Source organism: Hyla sarda, chromosome 5 (assembly GCF_029499605.1).
Source record: "Hyla sarda isolate aHylSar1 chromosome 5, aHylSar1.hap1, whole genome shotgun sequence".
Lineage (NCBI taxonomy): Eukaryota > Metazoa > Chordata > Amphibia > Anura > Hylidae > Hyla > Hyla sarda.
In genome coordinates, this window is record NC_079193.1 from 306,108,544 (window position 1) to 306,125,781 (window position 17,238).

A 17,238-nucleotide genomic window follows, 5' to 3' on the forward strand; every position below is an offset into this window, starting at 1 on the left:
TATGTGAAAAAAGTGGTAATAGTCATACCTACAGTTTTAAGGATCAGGATCAGAGTTTAAGCTTAGAATTGCTTAGACTCTTAAAAACATTAGAAACTTTAAAAAGAACCTGTCACCAAATAAACTGTTCTAAACTAACTCAGGCTATGTTCCCTAACTACTACTAACACCCCTCCAGCCCTTTAAAAAAATTTCAGAGCTTTAAAAAGCTGTGTATAGTACCTTTCTCCTTGCTCAGTGCAATTTCCCAGCAGGCATGACATCACTGAAGCCTGCTGGGGGAGCATTTCCGCTTTCACATGGTTGCAGCATTGTGATGAATAGAATACCTCAGGCTCTGTGCATGTTTCAGTCTGTGCAGATTTCAGTGAGGATTTCCTTCAGCTTTCAGTTTGTGCAGCTTTCTGTGAGAATCTGTAGAGCTTTCACTTTCTGTGCAGCTGACAATCAAACTCAGTACAGAGAAACATTTCCTGAGTTTGGACTCCTGCCAGGCCGGGAGGAGACCAAACTCACTGTATCAATTGTGTCAGGGAACAGAACATAGCCACCTAGTGGCCGTTTTTATGTTACATGGGAAAGTGTCTGCTAATTTGGTTTTATTTGGTGACAGGTACTCATGTGTGCCCTCAATAAACTTTGTTTATATAGTCAAGAGGCAACATACACAAGAAAATAAGGTTAGTCTGAAAGAAAAGAAAAAGAAGGAACTTCTGTTTGACAGCTAAATATATAGAAATTCTGCATGTTTTTTGAAGGTGACGCTTGTTGAGTTATACTTTCTTTGACAGAATAAAGCTTTAGGGCAGGGCTGAGGGAAGTATAGTTATGACTATACATGGTTATGGTTATAAATTTATGCAGGGTAATTCCACCTAAATTTGCACTTTTTAAGAGACAATCTTCACCAATGAGTGAGCATGACTACTGATATTATACATTTGTTGACAAATCCAGGCTATTTTGATGTGATTAGTTGACAATTCATTGTCTATAGTGGGGCAGCCAAAGTTGTCTGGATCTGCCAACATAGATCTAATTTATATAGCAACCATTGCTGTCCATTGTTGTCCCTTTACTGTAGACTTATCACTCATTACATTGTGCTGTAAACAGTACAATATCCATTGGAGAGCACTTCTTCGATTCATTAAATGGTCAGCCATTGTTTTGAACGGTCAACATGTAACTCTTCTGCCACATAAGACGACACTAGTGTTAGGCTGGGCTCACATCAAGTTTTTCAAGTACGGTTCCCGTATGTATTTTTTATTATTGAAAACGTATGGAACTGTATTGAAAACCATAGTCATAGACAAATAATGGAAAACCGTATGCACCCGGATGCATCAGGTTGCGGACGGTTTGATTGCAATACGTTTTTTTCCCGTACTCAAAACCGTGGTTGACCACGATTTTGTCTCTGGTTTAAAAACCGTACTGCAACCACATATGTTTTTTTTTTACATGGATGTCAATGGAAAACGCATACGCATATGGTTTTTACTTTGCTCATGCGCATTTGCATCCTAAAGTTAACATTTTTAAAAATTAATTTATTTAAAATAAAATTTTCAAAAATGTATGTTTTTTTTAAAATAAAAAGCGAACGGAACCGTATGCAATTTTAAAAACAGTATATGGTTTAAAAACGCATACGGTTTACTTTTTCCCATACTGTTCCGTCCGTTTTTTTTTGCCATACGGTTGTCTTTAGAAAAACTGATTGAAAACAGTATGGCAAAAACGTGATGTGAACCCAGCCTTATATGGTACATGGTAGGTAAGGGTCACTTTTAAAAGTTTTGCATTAGGAACTTCACATTAAACCTCTGCATGTTATACTCCATTTTCCCTGCATGAAAAATATGTGGCCAGACATGGCTTCTCCAATAAAAGCCAATTGCCTGGCCATTTAAAAAACTTAAATACGATGGACTGTGAATTTTTGCAGTTGCAATATGTTAAATAGAAGCTGAGGATACTAAATCAAGTATATTGCAAAATGCAAGATCCATTTTCTAGAGAGGTTTTTTTTTTTTTGGTCTCCAGACAGAAATATAAAGGTAGAACCATATATGGGCTAAATTCTGCTTACAACAGCTATATACAGCTGCGGCCAGCTAGGTGGAGCAGCAGAAAAAAAAATCATGCAAAACTAATTTTAAAGTCGCTTTTTTTTCTCAAGAAAATTGCTTATAATAGGCAAAAAAAAAATACAGTAAAACAATTATAGACAACCTTTTTAGCTCAATGTTCTGCAAAATATTGATACTGAATGGTAGATGTTTCTGTAAATGTTAGACTACAAACAGAAAAGGCTATTTTTCATCAGTCTTCCCAGTCTGACAGTAATATGTACAGTACAGCCCTAGTCATTAGTTTGTTGCCAGTGAGACGTGCTATCTCTATGATCTAAAGTGATTTACTTTTTTAAGCTAGGGGTGGATTCAAACAAAGTAAACCAGCACAATTTGCAGCCTCATTGTCTGTATAAACATAGGACTTACAAGTGTTTTAAGCATAGATATATCTATAAGATGAGGGTTGCCAACAAGAAAACAATGTTCTTTTTAAGGCTGCTTTCACACTATAAAGTTCTTCCATTTTAAAGAGCCGTTATAATGTTGCATTATGAAAACCCTTAAAAATGGCCGTTACAAAATCCCATTAAAGTCTATGGGATTTTTACATTATCCGTTTTAACCTGTCATAGCCCATTATTAATAACAAACTTTATTTGTGACGGGAGAAAAAATGGTGCATGCACTATTTTTCCCTAGTCACAAAATAATATCTGTTATTAATAACGGGCTATAAGGAGTTAAAACGGATAGTGTAAAAATTCCATAGACTTTAATGGGATTTTGTAATGGCCGCATGGGATTATGTAATGGCCGTTTAACGGCCATTTTTAAGGGTTTTCATAAGAGAACATTATAACGGCTCTTTAAAATGGAAGAACTTTATAGTATGAAAGCAGCCTAAAATGCAGAGGGGTTGTCTGACAATTTTTTTTTTATATACACAGGCTGTCCTCTTAATCAATAAAAAAAATTACTGTGCTTACCCCACTTTCTCCACTGCAGTCACCGTAATGACAGCAGATGTCTGCCACGATGCACTTGCTGGTGCTGTGTTTAATATGTCACATAGCCAATAATTGTCTGAGGCAAGACACCACTGCGGCCAGTGATTAGCTAAGCACAATGGGGAAGATTTATCCAAACTTTTGTAGAGGAAAAGTTGACCAGTTGCCCATAGAAACCAATCAGAATGCTCCTTTCATTTTTGAAAGGGCCTCTCAAAAATTAAAGGAGCAATCTGATTGATTGCTATGGGCAATTGGTCAACTTTTCCTCTGGTCGGGTTTTGATAAATCTCTCCCAATGTGTCAAGCTGACCCCAGCACCAAAAAGTAAAGTTCAGCGAGGACCGGATGCTGGGGTCAATGTTAGACATAGCTGCTCAGCCAATCACTGTGACCGTAGTGGTGTCCCATCTCATTGACAGTGTGACCTTTTAACCACGGCATCAGGAAGGGAAACATAGCGGACACCGGGCACCGCGATAACAGGCTGTTGTTTTTGTTTATACAAGTTTTAATTTTCCTTCCAGCTCCTGCCTGTCTACCAAGAGGTGATCAGAAATGTCAGACACAGTGGGGAAGTTACACAATTTGTGTAAGTCTCATTGGCTATAACAATACTTACACAAATACTTAATAGAAGTCACTAGGAGTTGCGCAAATTTAGCATCATCTCTGCTTTGGCTGTTTCTGACCACTGGCCAGGCTACAAATAGGTAGGAGTTGGCAAGAAAACTGAAATGAAAAGATGGGACAACCCTTTTAAGCATCCAGGCTGGGCAGATTTGTAGACAAAAAACACTCTTTGCCTGGCAACCCCTTAAAAGTATAACCATCATTTTTATTCTTTCCCATAAAATGTATTTAAATAGCGATAAGAAACTTTGAAAAATGCTTCTTTCTTCACTTGTCTTTTTCTTCCTCCCTGTCTCCTGCACTGATCCCTCATTCTTACTTTACTGATCTTATACCTTTCCAATGTTGACCGGCTCACTACTGTTGTATAATGTCCACCTGCTGTTTCTATGTGTGATCAAGACAGGTGAGCATTTTTTTTTTTATGGGTGGGGGGGGGTTATCTTGAATACCCTATTTAGACATTACTGTTCTTTTGATTCCCTCTTAGAATGTCCACCTTTTATATCAGAGCTGATGGTCACACATGCTTTATCCAACCACCCAGATACTTGATGTACAATGTTTTTCTTACTAATATGGAGGCCAGCCAATAAAAATCAGTTCATTAGAAGCAGCTTCTTCTAATTCCCTCTAGACACATTAGCTCAGAGAGGTCATCAAATATGCATCATAATAAAACATAATAAATATGTTTTACCATCTAAAAGAAAAATGGTAATAATGGTAGTCCTATTGAATCATGGGACAATCTCTTTAACTTTATGTCTGTACGAAGGATTTAAAATTCTTTACCTCTATAAACACATCTGAGAAATAAAGTTTAGAACTTAAAGAAATAAAGAAATGTACAATTACTTTTAGACCCTATGTGGATACTCATACTTAATACACTGAACTAAGCTGAAGCTATAATTTTTAAATATATTTGAACTGAATATAATAAAAAATAGTGTTTCAAACTAAATTGCTAAAGCCCCTAAATAGTTTGATGGATAAGGGTGAACCTGAATATTTTGATGGCATTTGGCCATTGTCCATTAGGTAGAAATCTGATCAGCTTACAGTCTCTAGCAATGGAAACACTCTGGTGAAAATACCAATTCATGGATATTATTATTTTAAATAGGAAGACTTTCACTTAAAAGTTCACTATAGGTTTTAAATAATTTGATATATGTGCATTGCTTTTACCGTGTTTACTTTGTGACTGTTATGCATGTATTTCTGCCATATATTTTTTGAAGGTTCACTGTGGATCCATATTGCCTATTTCATTATATGAGCTTGCAGAGTGGATTAAGCTGATTGATTTATTCATATCAGTAATAAAAATAAATGAATAAAATTATGTATTTAAAGGCTTTGGATACATATGCATTTTTTGGTTGATTTGTTTAATAAATGGAGAACCTTTTAAATAGTCTTTATTACGGTAATTTTAACCTTTTTTTCTGCTACTCACATAAGAAAGAAAGAAAAGATCAGTCTGTTAGGTAGACATTTTGCTTTCTCAGTGTTAGAGATAGCAGCATGGAGGGAGAATGAGTTACACACCAATTTAAGAGTAAACAGGAGGAGAGAAACCTTGGAGGAAAACTTACACAGACAAGAAAAAATTAGAGCAGATACAAGACAATTATATAGGTGGCACACAAGTACAAGGTGAGAACCATATAGGCTGTGTACAAGTATAGAGAGAAAATAGAGCCCATTCAGCAAACTCTATAGAAGCCAAGTACACAATTGTTTTTAATAAAGATTTAGCAAGAAAATGTTGTACTTGTAAGATTGGTTGCCAGAATAATGGCTATGGAGAGCCATTGTAGCTTATCAAACAAATATCTGATGTCTATGACTACTTTAAAACTACTATTGTACAATAGAAAGTTACATAGTATAGCTGAAGAAAGAAAATTCCCATCAAGTTTTACCATCCAACCTTCAGCGATCCATTCAACATCATCATTCAACCAACAGCTATCACTCTTAGCTGTCTCAAACATATGTGTGCTAAGTCAATGAGAAGGGAATAAGATGCTACCAGACTGCTCTTACAAAAATTATGTCTCATAATAACAATAGGTTGCTATAACCTGGTCCAAGTACTGATAAATAAGAGTATATGTATCAGATCACAACTTAGCTTGCACATTGGTTATGATTTAGCTATCCAACTCTCAAGCTCCAAGGCAGAACTATATGACATCTGCAATTTGTAGTATTTCTGTCCTCTCATTTTCTGAAGGCTGTATTGGCCCATGAGGCACCATGACCCAGATAAAACTATATAATCCTCATTCTTTATATCTATGCCCCTGATCAGGTACAGCAATTGTATCACAGATGGGGTTATACTACATAAGTAAGGAATGATGATACGTACCTTAATGTCTATAACACTTCTATCCACACACTGCAATGGATATCTTTACTACTTACAAGCTTATTTTTCAATATTTATTTGGCTCTGACAAATTCTGTCTACATGGACATAGTATAGCCCAAGCACATGTGTCAAATTTGATGCAAAATTCTGCAGATTGGATGACAAGCCATATACCATACATATGAAAGAGGTTTCTGAAACTTGTAGATTTTAGTATGTCCACAACACAAATAAGTCACATGTCACTTATTGCGGCTGGAAATGCCAAGGATCAGCTCCACTGAATGACAATGGGGCCAATCCTCTTGTGAATCTGCTGCAGATCCACTGCACACCCACAACGCATCTTTGGCGCAAAGCAAGAATATTCATTAGATCTAATTCTAATGTTTGAGCAGAGTCTTACTATACAAAAAAGGATTTATAACATATATATGCAAACACAATTATAACTGAATGCTGAAATTCTGTATCACACATAGACATATATTTCAATGGTGCCTCTAATAAGAAGCAATATACAAAGCATGCTTATAAATATTATATTTGTTCATAAAATGTACACAAACCTGCAGTGGTCTGCATACTAGCACATAGCAACCAGTCTGCAGTGTTCAGAAGAGTCATGCTGTCCCCTGAAGGCAAAAGGCAAACAAAAGAACCCGTTGGGCATCATTTCAAGCATATCGTCCTTTAATAATACTTTTTCTGTGTAAATAATTCATTATTTGGACTTGGTGGGAGCTGGCTGCTCTACTGTTTTCTCTAGAATTGTACTTTAGCCCAGATGGACTGTTTGAGAACATTTCTCTATAAAGGACGTAAGATATGAAAAATGGAAAACAAGCCAAAGCTTTGTCATTCTCATGTAAGCAAATAAATAAAAAAAAGTGCCATGCAAAAAAAAAATAAAAAAAATAAAATGCTTCCGATCTTTACAACATTATTTGTGTGAAACATTAAATACTTAACATATTTACCTATGTAAGTTGTGGATTTTGTTTGTGGATGCATTTAAACAAGAATAATAACAAGTTTCAAAGCTTTGTTTTAAGGGGTTGCTTTAGTAAAATATATTTTTATTTAATTTGAAAGTTACATCATTTGGAAATCAATTGCCTAATCTGCTGCCGGTTGATCTAAATGATGCATATACATATATTAACCGATACATTTTTGGCATCATTTTGAGTCATATGAATTAACAAGAACCATTTAAGGACCAATCATGAATGAACCCTTTTATTACAAAATACGAGACCAAGGATGTTAACTAAAAAGTGAATGTGAACTTATTTGGTAAATGTGATAAAATACTTTAGTTCTTAATTTGAGTTTTTTTGTGATACAGAATGTAAATGGTTAAAAAAAATAAGTAAAATAATAAAAATTCAACTTTGACTGAACTGAGCTTTGTTTTAATCTCCATTTGAAACAATGAAGAACAGTGAAATTCTGGCAAAGGCTCCCCACACTAACAGCGCAGAACATTGCTAAGATATCATCTGAAGAATTTTTATATGAAAGTTTCACAAGAAATCTCAAAGTAAGAATGGAGGATTTTTAGTACGGAGATAATGGAACTTTTGCAGCAGATTTATATCTATTTACATCACATCTTTTAAGTGGCATAAATCGTGCAAAATGAGACTCCTTCTCCATTTTTTGGATCATGTTGAGAAATCACGGTGACCTTGTACTTATCATGGACTGGTTTTATGGGGTGAGATAATCTTTGGAAAAAAAATGTATTTTATTTGCTGTACTTTATGTTATGGTATGATGTAACCAGTAGTCGGTAAAACATTAGGGACAAATTACTTTAAACTTCATAAATGATAGGAGTGATGATAAAATAAAGCTAAATAGGCCTTTTAAATATAAAAAAAAATCAGATAATGTAGTGAATACAGTGAAAGAAACCAAGTAATAGAAATATAAAAATATCACAAAGTTGGATACATATGTGTGTGTTTGTATAAGTATGTGTGTGTATAAATAAATAATATATATATATATATATATACGCATATATATATATATATATATATATATATATATACGGTATATGCATAAATAAATAGAAATATGCATATTTATTCACATATATATATATATATATATATATATATATATAGATAGATATATAGATATATGCATAAATAAATATGCATAATATATATATATATATATATATATGCATATATAAATATATGCATTCATTTATATATATATATATATATATATATATATATATATTAGATGCAATACTATTTTTAAGAGTTTGTTCACATATAAGAATTATTCCAGCTGTTGAATGATTGTATAAGTAGTAACATTAAGGTGATAAAAAAAAAAAAAAAAAAAAGAAACAGTATACAGGAAAGAATTTGTACGTGAAGGCATATTTCCAAGACCATTGACCAGTAAGGCCCTAATCTTGACCCATTAGTTTTAAAAAGACAACAAAACCTCAGCTACCATATAGTGAACAGTCTTCTACTAAGAGAATGTTGGATGGAACTCTTTCAGAAGAATAGTCGAAAAGAAAGGTCGAACAAAGCAGTTTACAGATTTAGTTATTTTAGTTAAATTGAGACATAAGCCAGGACCAAAATCACATGTATATCCTTTCAGACTAGAAGTAGGGGCAGTACTGTAGTCAGCACCTGTCTTTACAGGTCTAGGGTTCTTATCTGACCTAGGTGACATCTACATGGAGTGCCTAAGTGCATTTCTCCCCTCTGTGCTTCCCTGGCTTTCCTCCAGGTCAATGGTTTCCAAACTGTGTCCCTCCAGCTGTTGCAAAACTACAACTCCCTGCATGACCGGACAGCCAACGGCTGTCCGGGCATGTTTGGAGTTGTAGTTTTGCAACATCTAAAGGTCCACAGTTTGGAGACCACTTCTCTAGGTCCTCTAGTTTACATCCACATTCTAAAAACATAGTGGCATGCAGGGAATTGTAGTTTTGCAACAGCTGAAGTTCCACAGTTTTTAGACCACTGCTCTAGGTCCTCTAGTTTACATCCACATCCTAAAAACATAGTAGTGAGTGAACTGATTTCCTATGAAATGAAATGGGCCTAGGTTGTAAAGGAAATAAGAATAGGATTGATGTGATATATTTATAATTATTATTAATAATAATAATAACACCTGTCTGTGTACAGCACTGAGGAGTATGTTGCCGATATAATAGCAACCCCAACTCAAAAATGAATAGATGAATGAAAAGGTTCCATTGAAAACGTTGCAGATATTTTTATTGGTATATAAGAAATGTGTGCTCGTAATGTTATATCTGATATAAGGTGATGAAATAATACTGACAATACTATTAATACTGTCATATCTTTAGTTGATAGTCACTACTTTTAATCAATATATGTGTAAAATGACCTTGTACAGATAAGTATCCTTCATATGGTTTTTATTTGGGTTTTATGTATTTGATTATTTAATTCTGTAGACAGAACACCCTTGGACAATAAACAAGATGTGTCTATGTAATATATCCATTTTAGCTTTTTAAGAATAAGAATTCTTTTACTTATATAGCGCCAACGTATTCCGCAGCACTATACAGAGATTGCCATCATTCACATCGGTCCCTGTCCCCAAATTCCAAATTAACCTATCAGAATGTTTTGCAGTTTAAAAAGGAAATCGGAATACCCAGAGAAAACCCAACAGACATGGAGAGAGCAGACAAACTCCTTGGAGATGTTGCCTTTGGGGAGATTTGAACCCAGGTCTCCAGCGGTGTAAAGCAACAGTGCTAACCACTAACATAATAAATGATGAAAAAATAATAGTGAGTTGTTAAAGTTTCTGTTCCCTTATGTTTTTACTGGAATTGTCTAATGGAATCTCAAACAGAGGAAATTCAGATGTTAGGTGGTTTCAGTTCAACTCCATCAACAGGTTAAAGATGGCGGCATGTCGTCTGAAAATGGGATCCATTCTACAAATATCTGTTGACTTAGGGAGATCTTGAGGGATCGCAATGTCACCAGATCAAGCAATTGTGACAGCAGGATTTTATTACAGAATTGCTACATGAGTAGTTCCTTATATTTTCGGGATAGTGACCCTATAGTAAAAATCCTCACCTTGGTAAAACAAAGATAAAATAGAAAAGCAGGGAATGTGGAAACTTATGCAGATCAAAGTGAATGCTCTATATACATGTATAAAAACAAGTCCTTAAAATGAGCGGGGCTTGAACAAAGTATTTTAGTTCCCATGTAAAATCTACAGTATAGGCCTCAGTCCAGACCCAGATAGACCAAAATGTCACAATCAAAGTAAACCACCGACAGTGATAACACTTGCATCCAAATCTTTTTATGAGTAACAACATGACTGTAAAGTATTGTGGGCTTCTTCCATCAGTAAACATGTGACCAAACAGCATCAGTGACACATAAGGTCAAATCTGAAAAACATCTGTTCTCAGGGTCATCATCATAGTTGACCATTTGGCTCATGAAAAAGTTGCGGTGATAATGAGAATACAATGTTTGGGAGTCATCATTGTATCTTTTTAGACTACTCAAACATTTCTAACCTTGCAACGAATCCAAAAATTCTCAATGACCTCAATGATCAGGACTAAAAAACAACCTGTTCCTTATTATATTTTATGTAACTAATATATTCTTCTGCTACTTTCCAAAAGCTAGATTGCGGAAGCTATTCCTAGGAAAAAAATCCCATTGTCTATACCTTGTGTGGTCAACTAAACTTTTGGAATATTTTTTTGTTGCATACTCTTCCACGAGCTTTGAAAAGAACAAGTATTCAATCTTAGCAGAGGTGTAGCTTGTAGCTTCTGGGCCCCGATGCTAAATCTGCAACAGGGCCCCATATGCCAATTATTGAAATGGTCTCTTATGGAGCAGATGAGATTTGGGGCCCCCTTAGGCACCAGGGCCCCATTGTGACTGCTACCTCTGCTACCTCTATAGCTACGCCCCTGGATCTTAGTGCAAAATGAGTCAAGAAGAACCTTATAAAGTAATATATTTACCATTTATGGCAAGAAAAAGAAGGGAGAAAAAATAGGACTATGATGCCTATCCAACAACCAATAAGCATCTGGGTGTGGGCAACATGTGGCAGACCAATAGAAAATGTTCCAAACATATGGTCTACAAAGAGAGCTGCTCACATATTCAGCCTAATAGAAGGCCCACACAGCATTTAGCACTTATATAAAGGTCTGGACAACATTCAGTATCGGTATAAAAGATCTTCTGCCTCTCTGGTATTAAGCTTTGTAGAAGCTTTGAAATATATGTGTATGCAGTGTTAGATGTAGATATCTATTAACTACTGATAGGCCATCTGCTCCTTATATAACAGCACTAAATTAGATAACTTACGTATAAGTCACGTCACAGATGAAATAGGGACGTTTAGACATACAGGATGACTTTCTAGGTTGTCACCGACTACATGAGGACCTTGGTATCAAATATCATTACAACCCCTTTTGTTGTAGACATCTAGTCTAACCATCCATGGTTGTGTCCATCAAGGAACGAACCTGAATCAATTACATCCTATCTATTTATTTCATAGTCCCCACTATTCAAGATTAGAACGTATTCACAAGGCCGCCACATAATAACTTACGCTAAGTTAGTCTATTCAAAGAAATGTTCCATGGGGGGGGGGATTCATCAAAACTTGCGGAGGAAAAGTCGACCAGTTGCCCATAGCAACCAATCAAATCGCTACTTTCATTTCTGAAAAGGCCTCTGAATAATGAAAAAAAAAATTATCTGATTGGTTGCTATGGGCAACTGGTTGACTTTTCCTCAGCACAGGTTTTGATAACTCTCCCTCCACGTCTCTACAGAACGACTGCCTATAATGTCCTGCCATGATATGTTGGAGGGAGAGTAGTGTTTCACAACCAGTGTGCCTCAAGCTGTTGCAAAACTACAACTGCCAGTATGTCCGGACAGCCAACGGCTGTCCGGGCATACTGGCAGTTGTAGTTTTGCAACAGCTGGAGGCGCACTGGTTGGGAAACACTGCTTAAGAGATGATACTTGATACATTTTCTATTAGTAAATAATAAATATTTAAATTACTTAAATTTATTCACAATATAAAAGACAAGTACAAACAAAGATTTATATATATAAATCACAAAAAAATAGTTTTTTAATACTGCTAAATAAATCATATCAGTCATATGCAGCATAGTCAGAGGCCACTTACCTTCTGTGCCATTTGGTGTCATGGAATTGTTGTTTATATGTGAGTTATCGAGGCTTGTCCCACTGGGAGAATCACTACTGCCACTAAGTCGACTATGAGGACTAGCTAGATCCTGCATTTCCATAGACCTGAAATGAAGCCAATTTCAGCCATGAATACAATGGACAGCTATCATAGCTAATCTCTCAACCCCCCCCCCCCCACTCCCCCACCCCTCCTGCTGCACCACAGAAACAATCTATTAGTGCATTGCTGTACCATATGTTCAAGGCTCCATAGCATAAGAAACACAGCCTGTTGCCTGTGCTTTAACAATGACCAGCAAGGATTTTGCTATTGTGAAGTAGGAGATTTTAAAGCAGATGGTGAAATCTAAAACATAACGGCGCAATTTGAACCGTAATTATTCTTAATAGTCATCGACGTCACCATTTGATTTGCTTTATTCATTTTTAATATTGATGTTGATCGATAATGTGATAACAATCAAATTAAAAACAAATAATCAAGAAATGTATCATTGTTGTTTTTGCTGCCGTTGTAGTTGTAATTATATTTTATTCCATTTGGCTACAATGGAATGCTTTTTAATGTTAAAGTGCGGTCATAAACTCTTTACAAGTATTTTATTTGTGTTGTATCTAATTGCTATAATAATATAGCTGTTTTATTCTATCATTGTATGCTATGACCATCCCCTTTCATAATATTAATCGAAATCATCAGCTGCTGCTCTAAAAGAATAGATTTGCAGCCTGTGACCAATGTGACCGTGCACATTCAATGTGGTATTGTATTAACCCTCCTCCTGCCTTCTACTATAGATAATTATCTGCATTATCAGCCTATTAGTGCAAACAGCCTACTGTCATTGAATAAGCCCTCAGCACTCACAGGCTGCCATGATTTATCATCCAATTGTGTTTTAAAGGGTCTACAAACACTTGAAGCAATTTATGTAGCCTGCAGTCCTGTGACAGCAAATGGGGTATTCATGATGCACGTGTTTACCCTGGCAAACTAGTTAATTGTTCCTCTGTTTCCGCTGAAACAAATGCAGCCTTAAAAATATTATTATCTCTGCTCAGTTGTTTGCTTTGTGGATTATATAAAGCATGCCCAATTGAAAAGGGATAAGACCGACATACAGTGAGTCCATACAAACTATTTTACTACAGGGCTGCAGCTCAGCTGTCACTAGGAGGCTGCGTCACAATAAGTTCCAACACAAAGCGTTTTAGACTTTCTGTACACATTCGCAATAGAACAAATGGGGGGAAGAATTAGAAATAATAGTTCTATTTCTAAAGTTAAAGACAGAATGGACATGCCTATATCCTTTTTTATTATTATTATTATTATTATTAATAATAATAATAATTATTATTATTGTTATTATTATTATTATTATTATATCATTTAAAAGCACAGGTGTAATACAAATAGAACAACAGATCATTGTGAATTTTTGGACAGGTTATTATGACTTAATATATTTAGAGAATATATTTTTAAGACCTGTTAGGGCCAAACTATTCTTGTAAGATTCATAATTATTCACATATACCGTGGTTTAATATAAAGTACAGTGTATACATAAAACTACTTCATTATGATTTGGATTATTCAAAACATTTTTTTTTAAAACATAGACATTTGGGTTAAAGGTAAGATTGGTGAAGGTAAACAATTAATTAATACCATAATAAGTCATAGACAACTTCAAATTAAATGTAGAAATCATCTAATTAGCTAATATCAATGTATCTGTCTATCTATCTACAAACAAATACATTCATATCCATGAATGTAAATATGTATATAACAATATCATGATCAGAAAAGCAAATTTTATAAATATTGTAGATTATTTTTATTAAATCAAACAGTGATGTTGTATGGTAAAATTGGACAAAATTTTTTATAGTAAAGTTTGAAAGGGAAAAAACGGAAATTGTTCTTACCTATAATAAGGAGAATCCGCAACATCTGACCTGATAGAAAAGTTGTATTCTTTTATACCTAGAAGTCACAACATACAAGTGGTGTTACTATAATATCCAACTCCAGCATGAATTGGTAGTCGCAGTTGAGCTCCTCTAGGCTGATACTAGACAGAAGCTACACATATAGGAAGACACTGTGGCAGCAGAGTCATTTTGTCTTCATGTTAGAAGTCTGAAGTGTGGATTCTCCCTGCTGCTCCCCTCCTCTTTCTCCCCGTCAGGGGGAAGGCGGCCAAATGGCAGGGATAGTGATTCATCATTGGTCTATGACAGCTGCAAAATGGATTACCCCTCCCCCAATCAACATGCAAAGCAGTTTTTCTAAGGTAGCTAAGACAAGGTACATGGATAAGGTAGCCATTAACAATAATCAAGCTGAACAGAAGTAGACGAAGCATTAAACCAAGAGAAGCATCCTTGAAGTATCTCTCATCTCTTGTGATCATTGTAATCTATACCCCCCCTCAGAACACTTTAACTCTTGACAGTAAAATTTTATCATCTACCTTTCTTCTTACAAGTCATTTACAAATGTGCAGGTCAATTTCCAGTTTTTCCAAAGGGAAATGAAGGAATGAATTCTCTAATTTGTGACCCCCACCCTAATTGGGCAAACCTGGAAACCGCGCGTGATGGTAAACACCAAAAATGCAATGTAAACAGCTTGAGAGTTGCATGTTGTTTAATCAGTCCTTGCCTTAGAAAACCCATACACTGTGTTTTCTTTTAAAGACAGGATGACTCAAATTCTGTTTATTTGTAGAAGTGAATTTGCAATTTGTACGTGAATAATAGGGCGGTGAGGTTTCCTTTCTCTCTTTTGTGCACAATATTGTGGATCTTATGCCTATTGGCTTTAACTTGGATGGAGACTCAGAACTCAGTTTTTTGTGAGAAGGTTTGGGAGATCAGTAGCTTGTTGATGATATGCATCACTGCAGGCAGTGTATACAGCAAACAGGTGATAAGGACCAAGGTGTAGAAAGACTTCTGGCATAGGAAGCACAAACAAACTTTTCATAGGCAACAGGAACACATTATCTTTAGTCCTGTACCCAGAAACCTTGATGTGTGCCTCCATTCATTCTCCACTGACGGCTCTTTGATGCTTTCAGCACAAAAGATAGAGATGAGGTATTTTAAGTGCAATATGGTCTGGCAAGAAAATTTCACTTTTTTACAAATGCATGTTATTTCCAAAATATTGATGTTATTGCACAGTTGCCAGTGTAAAAATACATTTCTCCTACTCCATGTAATTATCTGTATCTGTGTATTATGATGAATCTTACAATATATTTCTGATATAGTAAATTAGCATGCAAATGTTTTCTGGCCTCTGAAATGGACTCTTATAGATGTATAAATGTAGAGGTAGACAGACTGTTCATTGTTATTTAGAAAGGGGGGTTATGCTTGATAGTTTTAATCATTATGCATGGAATAATTGGGGTGTATAGCATTGGATAGATACATAGGATATGACACATAGATAGATATAGGTAGATAATGAGATAGGTAGATAGATAGATAATGAGATAGATAGATAGATAGATAGATAGAGGGCGAGACAAATTAAGTAACTAGGCCTGCAAATATAGTTTAGCCCTATATACATAGAATATATGTAGATAGATGAATTAAGGGATAGATGCATGGTTGGATAGATAGATAAATATGAGATAGATGTATAGATAGATAGATATGAGATAGATATATAGATAGATAGATATGAGATAGATATATAGATAGATAGATATGAGATAGATATATAGATAGATAGATATGAGATAGATATATAGATAGATAGTGCTTGCGAGATAGATGAGTTAGGCCTACACAAACACATACACACACACACACACACACACATATATATATATATATATATATATATATATATATATATATATATATAATATATATAATTATAATATATTATGTAAATATAATAAAATCCACACTATTTATTTATGGACAAAATGTGATTAAAAATAGAGCTCTAAATAAAATATGGCCATATTTTTACAAATATACATATTTTTTGAGCATGCCCAAAATGTGTGTTTAGATAGATATGACATAAGACAAGTAGATGAACTAGGTATATATATATATATATATATATATATATATATATATATATATATATATTAGCAGACTGAAAGAAAAAAAGAAAGACAGATAGATAAATAGATTTAGGTTTAAGTATATTAGTACATATGGATGGTTGGTTGGTAGAAAATATAGATATAGAGATAACTAGATAGATAGATAGATAGATAGCAGCATACTACAACAAAGCAGTACTCCAAAAGACCAAAAGAAATAAGTGCCCTGGTGAATGCTGTATTATGTCCTGGTTAGGGGCCCATGTCAGCTATGAAGAATTGTTCTTCAATACCTTGTAGATAGATAGATAGATAAATAGATAAAGTGTGCACTGCTTTCAATAGTACATATAAATGTAAAAAAACAAAACAAAAAAAAAGAGCACTGTATCAAACATGCGGACACAAATTCACAAATACGAAAACACCTCTAGCCATTCCTGTATATATATATATATATATATATATATATATATATGTGTGTTATATTTATAAGAGAAAACATAAAGCTATCTGAGTGCATTTAAATGAGTATCTAAACCATGTGTTCTGTGTTACCAGATTAAGCAGAAATGACTCCTTAATCAAAATAACTTTAAGACAACTAATCCTCACTTAGGCTGGTCAGCTGAATCCACATAGTGGCCCAGAGAAAATAAATGGACTCTTAAGAATGTAAAGGCAGACAACAATTAGACACAGATGTGAGCAAAATTAGTTACAGTTTACAAAATGCAACACTTCACATGCACCCCCCCCCCCCCTCTTCTT

General features: G+C 34.8%; 1 protein-coding gene across 11 annotated transcripts in view; it reads right to left on the reverse strand.

The window, feature by feature from the left end:
* The window catches only part of EYA1 (EYA transcriptional coactivator and phosphatase 1), a 95,498-nt gene that overhangs the window by 75,637 nt on the left and 2,623 nt on the right, over nt 1-17,238 (reverse strand). Inside the window, exons 2-4 of one of the 11 annotated variants that reach the window (XM_056522129.1) lie at nt 14,315-14,372; nt 12,351-12,478; nt 6,683-6,748 (exon numbers count right to left, since the gene is read on the reverse strand). In XM_056522129.1, coding sequence (XP_056378104.1) covers nt 6,683-6,748; nt 12,351-12,474 — 190 coding nt within the window. In that variant the 5' untranslated portion in view covers nt 12,475-12,478; nt 14,315-14,372. Of the gene's footprint in view, nt 1-3,713; nt 3,778-6,682; nt 6,749-12,350; nt 12,479-14,314; nt 15,599-17,238 lie in introns of those variants that run through there. The other 10 variants (XM_056522130.1, XM_056522135.1, XM_056522133.1 and 7 more) reach the window with 10 other exon arrangements.